The following is a 9,292-nucleotide window of genomic DNA, read 5'->3' on the forward strand; positions in this document are numbered from 1 at the left end:
TTTATGATTTTCGTAGTGGTTACTTGTGACTTAGTAAGAAGAAGTTTGATTGAGAGGACTAAGAGAATTAGTTTTGGTTTTGGCATCAGTTTATTCTAGAAAAACATAAATTCTTAGCCTGACTTTGTCTTAGAGAGGCTCTGTCCATTGTTACTTTTTGTTTCAAGAGAGACATCTCATCAAGGTATAGTTGTCCATAATATTTTTCTGGTCAATAATCGGTTGTTCATTGTATTTAGGATTGTCCGAAAGCTCAGATAGTTTGGTAGGCTTTGGAGATTTCTGATTAACCTCTGGATTTGATGAACTGATTCTTGCTTCATAGCAAAGAGTGCCCTTTTAAATTCTTTTCTGGTCTATAGTAGATTTAGCGTTCTAGGAATAATGAGATCTTTCATCCACACGAGTTTTGACCCCTGAATAAGGTGACTAATATGGCTTTGTCCTTGGAAAAGGAGTTTCAGAATATTTTTGAGTTGCAACAAGTTTTTATCCCTTCAACCATTAGTGGTTTATGGATTCCTCCCTCGGTGGGTATTTTTAAGATTAATTGTGATGCAAGTTATCCTGATATTAGTGATCATGTTGGTTTTGTCTTTGGTAGCAGAGATTGGAATGGAAGTTGGCAACGAGACTGTTTGAGAACGATTGAAAGTCGTAATATTCTGTAAGGAGAGTTGTATGTTATTTGGAGAGGATATCTTATAGCCTAGAATTTAGGACAAAGAGATGGTATATGTAAAACAGATAGATTATGTGGATGTCTTTACTCTTGTCAATAATTTCTAGATAACTCTAATTTTGTTGATCCTTTAGTGTTGAAACAGATAAATTGTGTGGATGTTTTGGTAATGGTGTGTTGATCTCCGGTTCATCTTAAGAGATGCAAATAAAGTAGCAGACATCATGATAAGGACGACGATGAAAAATCATACTCACTAAGTGGAAATCTTATTACCTTGGAAAGAATTTGAGAATAACATTTAACAGGACTGCCTTATTTCTTAAACAATTTTTAAATTTTTATTTTCTCTTTTTTATCTGTGCTGTTTTTATTTTTCAATCAACCAAAAAAAAATTATATATGATATTTTATAGGTTTTTTACTTAAATAAATTAAATGCATTTCAAGATTACCCAATTCCCCTGAATCAGATTCCGCAACGTGATTATCCTTTTTGTATTATTATATAAATCGTCCCAGGATGCAAAGGATTATATAAAACGTAAATCATCTCACCCTAGGACGATTAATGAATGAATTTGTGATGCAAAATAAGAGTAAATCGTGGCAGGGCGTCTTGGGTTAGTAGTTGAGCATAAATCGTCCCAGGGTAGTAGGTTTTACGAGTTAATGGGCTAAACCAAACTGGGCTGCCACGATTTATGTGTTTTTTCGGAACCTCAGGAGCCTGGGACGATTTATGTGTTACTCTGTAACACTCAAAGGGCTGGGACGATTTATGGCCAAGTTATAACCCTAAGGACTCAAGCACGATTTATGCAGGCAGAAACTCTATAAATAAACGAGTTTCAAACAGACGAGCCACACAAAACATATGTTGAGGTTGTGAGAGATGGCAGAGAGTATTTTCTTGTTAGTGCATCACCGGGGAAAAATAGATGAAAACACAAGTGAGGGTGTAACTTTTTCTAGCAAAAAGCAGATAGGTGTGTTTATTACTCCGTCGACGACGTTGATGGATTTGCACAGTAGTATATTAGAGAAGGCTGGAAATTGTGGCAAGAAGCGCGTGAAGCAATTATTTTTTCGTATTCCGATATCGTTGAAGCCAGGTTATGTTAAGTTTGGGAAGTACGCGATGTTGGGTGATGACGACATGCGAGTTATATTTCATAGTCAATCAAGATTTCCCGACTTAGGCGCGCTGGAGTTGTTTGTCAGAATGGTTGACGTGGAGAGCAGTAGCGGGGGGACTGCTCCGAATCTGCCCACTGGCGTCATAGAAGGAACTTCCACCGCCGTTCCAACAGGGCAACCGGTGACTCCACTTGTTTTGTCCCCATCTTTTGCTGCTGATTTGCCTGTCTCGGGTGATGACTTGGGTGATGGGCGTAGCTTCGACCAGCTTGCAGCTGCGATGGGAGTTGATCCTGTAGTGGACGGTGCACCCGCATTCATGGAGGTAAGAGAGAGAGATCCGTTTGTGGAGGCTATAGGTGATGATGGGTCAGATTCGGAGCCACCAATTATTGGTGACGAGAGCGACGGTGACGAGGACACCGCAGTTGCCGTGGGAGCTCAAACCCATGGTAGCAGTGGAACGCAGCAGTACCCTCGACACTTTACCACATTGAACCTTGAAGCAATGAACCCGGCCGCAAACTTAGATCAGCATCACCAGGTGATTCACGGAGAAAGGCCTAGCGTGATTGGCACGGACGAGTTTGAGGTTGGGCAAAGGTTTGAAACAAAAGAGGAAGCTGTACTGACAATAAAGAGTTATAATATTCAGCGGGGAGTAGAGTATAAAGTGTTTGAGTCCGACCAGTTGAAGTATCATGGGAAGTGTGTCCAGTTCGAGAATGGTTGTAATTGGCTGATCCGTGTCACTATGAGACAGAGAAAAGGCTACTGGGAAGTTAGAAAGTACAATGGACCACACACGTGTCTAGCAACGGAGATATCAATGGATCACAGGCAGCTCGATTACCATGTCATATGTGCCTCGATTTTATCGTTGGTGATGGCTGATGCATCGGTGTCGGTTAAGGTGTTACAGAATGCGGTGTCATCGAAGTTTGGGTTCAAGCCAAGCTACAGGAAGGTTTGGATGGGCAAGCAGAATGCAATTGCGCAGATATATGGAGATTGGGAGGAGTCTTATAACCACATACCACGGTGGATCATGGGGGTTCAGTTGTATATGCCAGGTACGATTGCGCTTTTGCGTACTTCGCCAGTGAGGATAGGTAATACCGTTGATGCGTCAACGGTTTTCTTTCATCGACTATTTTGGACGTTTCCTCCATGCATTGAGGCATTTAAGTATTGCAAGCCACTTATATCCATTGATGGGACCCATTTGTATGGGAAGTATGGCGGCACTCTGCTAATGGCTATTGCCCAAGATGGAAACTCGAACATTCTTCCAGTGGCTTTCGGGTTAGTTGAAGGCGAAAACACGGATTCATGGAAGTTTTTCCTCACTAATCTCCGCCAGCATGTCACACCTCAACCCGACATTTTAGTCATCTCTGATCGGCACAATGCCATCAAGGCTGCCTTGCTTGCAGAGGACGGTGGATGGCTCCCACAGTCGGCATACCGGGCATTTTGTGTGCGACACATCGCGTCTAACTTCGCACTGTCATACAAGTCTAAGGAAGCCCGGAGGATTCTAGTGAATGCCGCATACGCAAAGACTGAGGAGGATCACCGGTATTACATGGATATTTTGAGGAAGGAAGATCCTGGGATGGTTGAATGGTGCGACAGGATTGGGTTGGAGTTGTGGACCCAATATCGGGATGGTGGTCGTCGATATGGTCATATGACGACTAACATCTCTGAGTGTATCAATGCCGTGTTTAAAGGCACACGCAACCTCCCGGTGGGTTCATTAGTTAAGTCAACATATGGGCGGTTGGCCGAACTCTTTGTGAGGAAAGGAAAGGAGGCCGAGTCTCAAGTCGGAGCAAATCAAGAATTCTGTCAGACCCTTGTGAAGGCGATCGAGAGGAATCTACAAGCCTCAAGGAATATGCGGGTGGATCTATATGACAGGGGAAACTCTGAGTTTGTCGTTGAGGAACTTGCGCCGACCGCGGGTAGGATTGCAATGAGTGTGTGTCGGGTGTCTCTATCCGCCCGCACATGCGACTGTGGGAACTTTCAAGCACTCCACTATCCGTGTCGTCATGTGCTTGCCGCATGTTCATTTTGCAGACTGGATTGGAGGACATACGTTGATGATGTGTACCGCATGAAGACCGTGTTCAATGTTTACAAGATGGGTTTCTCTCCGCCTATCCACGATGATCTCTTACCCGTGTATGAGGGACCTCGTGTCATCCCCGATCCTGGCATGATGCGGGCTGCAGTTGGAAGACCTCGGAGCACTAGGATAAGGAATAGTATGGATGAGGCGGATCCGGATAGACCCAAGAGATGCGGACTGTGCAGGACCCCTGGTCATACCAGAAGAAACTGTCCACAGCGCCCGGGAGCTTCTGGATTGCACGAAGGTAGCAATGCGTAGGCACCGTTGGCTTAGGAATGTTTACTATACGTCATGCCTCTTTATAGTATGTCGTCTACTTTTTAAGTTTACATTCGTTATAAACCTTTGTTAACGTGATCTATATGTATTTCAATTCGGTTGTTTTTAATTTGCGTTGACTTTGCTTTTTGTTTGGACTTATACTTATTTTCTATTACCTCATGCTAGTGATACGCGAACTTTATATATACGAATTGAAGGAACATAAACATATACCGAATGGAAAGATACAAAACCATAAAGTAGCATAAACATGTACCAAGCACAAACATGTCCCCAAACGTAAAGATAAAAAACCATGAACAAGCATCAACATAGACGAAATGAAAATAACAACTCTAAAAACAACACAACTCCAATAACTAACACATGTGTGAACCAGTGTCACACTTTGCCGGCTTGATCAAGCGCTTCCTCCGATAGAGAATAACCACATCATTATTTCGGGTACTTATACACACACACATAGAAAATAACTTATGCCATGACAGATATTCAACTCACAGATGCCATCAAAATGGATATGTTCATAATAACATTTCATGTTCAAATCGACATTACCAATACAATGTAAGAACCATAAAAGTCACAACCGAACCGATCATTTCAACGGGTTAACGGTTCAACTGGAAATTCACCGATTGAACCGATTGACCTCGTCCTATATATTTAAAAAATAAAACATATTAATAATTTTCAAAACTAAAATTTAAATACATATTTTAACTATTAATATCTCTACAACATTTTTAAAAAAAAATTTGAAACTCAAGCGGTTCGGTCGACCCGGTCTTACTAACTGATATCAGTTTAAACCATTTCATTCCGGGTTTGACCACACCGAACCGGTTCGTTCCCTCATCCAGTCATATCATCAGACTGGCCCGGTTCAGGATCCCATTGGCCGGTTTAACCCTCAAACCGCTTCGTTCCGGTTCGGTTCGAACCTGTCCGGTTCGGGCCGGTCCGAACTCTATAGTAAAATCAGCAAATTCCATGGGATTCTACCGTCAGAACCATCACCCTATGATGAGTGAATTCCATGATCTTTTAAGACCACTGATTTCTAACGTCTTATACTAAACAAAAAACTAACTAAATCACTATACATGATATCCGGCAACGTCTTAATAAAAAAATATTCTAAGATGCATATTCACCCTATACAATATCATCCAACATACTATATCATCCAAAATTTAAAACCATTACAAAATTTATAAGATTACCTCTTGATCGATAAATCCGGCAACATGCGCAACGCCGTTCAGGCGGTACATATCTCCTTGGTTCGCGGCCATTACCACCGCCGGAGAGATCCCCCAACTCCTCCTGCCGACCACCTGCGGCCCGCTGCCACCACCCCCGGTGCCACTCAGACGCCTCTGCCCACCACCAGTTGCACCTCCGCCACCGGCTGGTCCCACACCCAAAAACACTTCTCCACCCAAACTCTCTCCGGTCAACAATGGTGGCTCCAAGACCTCCCTCAACCCTTTACGCCGCAGCAACAACAAAGATGACTCGTGCTTGAGTCCTTAGGGTTATAACTTGGCCATAAATCGTCCCAACCCTTTGAGTGTTACAGAGTAACACATAAATCGTCCCAGGCTCCTGAGGGTTCGAAAAAACACATAAATCGTGGCAGCCCAGTTTGGTTTAGCCCATTAACTCGTAAAACCTACTACCCTGGGACGATTTATGCTCAACTACTAACCCAAGACGTCCTGCCACGATTTACTCTTATTTTGCATCACAAATTCATTCATTAATCGTCCTAGGGTGAGATAATTTACGTTTTATATAATCCTTTGCACCCTGGAACGATTTATATAATAATACAAAAAGGATAATCACGTTGCAGAATCTGATTCAGGGGAATTGGATAATTTTGAAATGCATTTAATTTATTTAAGTAAAAAACCCTATTTTATATTTAAATATTGTATGTGTATAATTAAGTTTATTACATTATAATATGTATAAAAAGATAATTTACTCTTTAATTTTGAGAGAGAATAAAAAAATTAGGTATTATCTATTATATCACTGATAAAAATAATTTTAAAAATTATGAATTACAGATAAATTTTTAAAAGATTTTAAAAAATAACTAAAAAATAATAATAAACAAGCATTGATTCATTTTTCACTTACACAATGGTGGGACCCATATTTCTCTTCCACTTTGGTGACAAAACTCAAATGACTAGATTAGATTAAAAAAAGAAAAAGAAAAAAAAAATATTTTCAGTTTCCTTGTTGTTCTCCTTTGTTTCTTTCTTCCTTTCTTTTACTGGGTCAGTTTTTTCCGTTTAATGTTGTCATGGTTTGGTTTCTTACATATAGATAACAAGAAACCTGCACCCACCATATGGAATTTAGAATTTTCAATATCATGAGCTGTGTCCTTTCATTTTCTTATTTTCCATTTTTGGTTGCAAGTGGCAGTTACCTATCTCTTTGACTCTCATGATTGAAAGGTTTTACTTCCGAACCCTGCTTTATAGTTATTACTTTGTTCCAAGCAAGAATAAACGAACTAACCATTCTTGTTTTTCAAATCCTGCAGCTGCAGCTTCAGCTTCAGCTTCATTAGTATTTGGTTTCATCTTTTCTGAGTTTCATCGAATCTAATTCTTACTTGCTTTCAACGCCTTCTTAGGTATGTATGTGTGTATTTTTGTTTCTGCTTTGCACCAATTCCTGAATATGCCTTTTGAATTTTGATGTTACTTTTCTGAGATTGGTTACCATGATTTTTTTATTATGGATCTGTTGAATTTTGTTTAGAATTAGATTTTGGGGTTTGACCTTGATTATTTAATGATCAGTTTAGAATGATCTGTTTATATAAAGTTTGTGTGTTGATATTCCATGTTCTTTGGATCCACTTGTAATTTGCCAGGGAATTTTTAGGGAATTTTTAGTACTTATCTCAGCTGGTTCTGTTTATGCCCTTGCAGTGTTTGTGAAATTGTTCTGTAACATTATAATTGGTTATGAGGTTCTGATCTTGACTTGAGAAAAGCTCAGAGTACAAATATCAGAATGGTTGTTGACAATTGTAAAGATGAAATTGAGGAATCTAATGGAAGTAATAAGGAAATGGAGTTCGTTTCGATAGATTTTTCAACTTCAAGAAGAACGTTGCTGAGCAGCGAAAATCCCCAGAAGAAATTCCAGGGCACCTTGAGTTCCATTCCCAATAGGCTCAATCTCTTCAAATTTGGTTCTGCATCTGCGAAATTCAAGCGGCTTGCAACCTCGAAAGACCAGATTTCACAGGCTGTGCCTTCCCCTCATGGCTTGAGAGGAAGGTTCAGCGGGATGCTCTCTAAGAAACTAGATTGGGGTTCACTCAAGAAGATGTGCATAGAATGGTTTAGGGACCCAATGAACATTGCCCTTTTTGTGTGGATCTTCTGCGTCGCTGTTTCGGGTGCAATTCTATTCCTTGTGATGACTGGAATGTTAAATGCTGTGCTGCCGAAGAAGTCCCAGAGGAATGCATGGTTTGAAGTGAACAATCAAATACTCAATGCACTGTTTACACTTATGTGTTTGTATCAGCACCCACAAAGAGTCTACCACCTTGTTCTTCTGTGCCGATGGAGTCCGAAAGATATCTCAAAACTTAGAAAATTGTATTGCAAGAATGGAACATATAAGCCTCATGAGTGGGCACACATGATGGTGGTGGTGATTCTCCTTCAGTTAAACTGTTTTTCTCAATATGCACTTTGCGGTCTAAATTTGGGGTACAAAAGATCTGAGCGCCCAGCAATAGGAGTCGGAATATGTATGTCTTTTTCGATTGGTGCAGCTGCGACTGCTGGTCTATATACCATTCTTAGCCCTCTTGGTAGAGATTATGATTCTCCAACAGACGAAGAAGCGCAGGTTCGAATTTCTCCTGCTCAAAAGCCACAGGTGAAAACATTTGAGAAGAAATATTCATTTGCAACCCATGATCGTCAAAGGGTAATTGAAACTAGACCTCAGTGGAGTGGAGGAATACTTGACCTTTGGGATGATATCTCTCAGGCTTATCTATCACTTTTCTGCACTTTTTGTGTCTTCGGGTGGAATATGGAGAGACTAGGCTTTGGAAATATGTTTGTTCATATTGCCACTTTTATGCTGTTTTGTATGGCTCCTTTCTGGATTTTTATATTGGCTGCTGTTAATATTGGGGATGATACTGTTAGGCAGGCTCTAGTAGCTACTGGGATTCTTTTGTGCTTTCTTGGTTTACTTTATGGTGGATTTTGGAGGATCCAAATGAGGAAAAGGTTCAATTTGCCTGCTTATGACTTCTGCTTTGGTAAGGCTTCGGCTTCTGATTGCGTACTTTGGCTATGCTGTTGCTGGTGCTCTCTTGCTCAAGAAGTTAGGACTGGGAATACCTATGATGTTGTGGAGGAAAAATTCTCCTTGAAAGAAACTGATATTGGTGAACAACCACCGATTTCTCCTTTGCCGCGCGAAGATGTTGCATCTCCCAACTCCGGCACAAGTTCTCCTCTGGGTACCAACTCTTCCCCTTCTATGATCAAACCACCTAGCCCTCTAAGTTCAAGCAGTGTCTTCAAGGAATATCATAGTCCAAACAGGCCACTATCTACTGTAAAAGAAGAGAATCACGAAAGACGGGAAGAGGGAATGATGAGCCCGCCAATACCACCACTATTACACAGAGAATCTCCCTAATCCCTGGTGTTTAAAGGCAGGGTCTTCAAAGTGCAAACCACTGCTTGCATTTTGTATATGACACTATGTGGGATACTCCACTAAGTTTTTAGAACATTCATGTAAATAATTGAGTAGATGTATGTGTAAAGTGTGAACTTGAGGGTCTTTTTTTTCTTTCCTGAGATTTTCTGTGTTTTTGTTCCCACATATGAAACACATCTGTAATAATAGGCATTAAATAATTGTGGAGAGGATTAGTTATGTTCCTTCTTATGAGAGTGTGAAGTTATTGCCTTAATGATTGTGGATGATGAATTATTCTTTGATACTGTTGATTGATCATAAGTCATACA

At 40.6% G+C, this 9,292-nt stretch overlaps 1 protein-coding gene and 1 pseudogene across 2 annotated transcripts in view; both read left to right on the top strand.

The window, feature by feature from the left end:
* The window catches only part of LOC107609903 (protein P21 pseudogene), a 133,720-nt pseudogene that overhangs the window by 107,776 nt on the left and 16,652 nt on the right, over positions 1 to 9,292 (top strand). The window lies entirely within an intron of this gene.
* Positions 6,470 to 9,242, top strand: LOC107608811 (uncharacterized). Its single transcript, XM_016310544.3, has 3 exons — positions 6,470 to 6,727; positions 6,817 to 6,909; positions 7,211 to 9,242. Exon 3 carries the CDS (start codon positions 7,296 to 7,298, stop codon positions 8,955 to 8,957), a length of 1,662 nt encoding a protein of 553 aa, XP_016166030.1. The 5' UTR covers positions 6,470 to 6,727; positions 6,817 to 6,909; positions 7,211 to 7,295; the 3' UTR covers positions 8,958 to 9,242.

This window comes from Arachis ipaensis, chromosome B7 (assembly GCF_059453495.1).
Source record: "Arachis ipaensis isolate K30076 ecotype BB chromosome B7, ASM5945349v1, whole genome shotgun sequence".
Taxonomy (NCBI): Eukaryota; Viridiplantae; Streptophyta; class Magnoliopsida; order Fabales; family Fabaceae; genus Arachis; species Arachis ipaensis.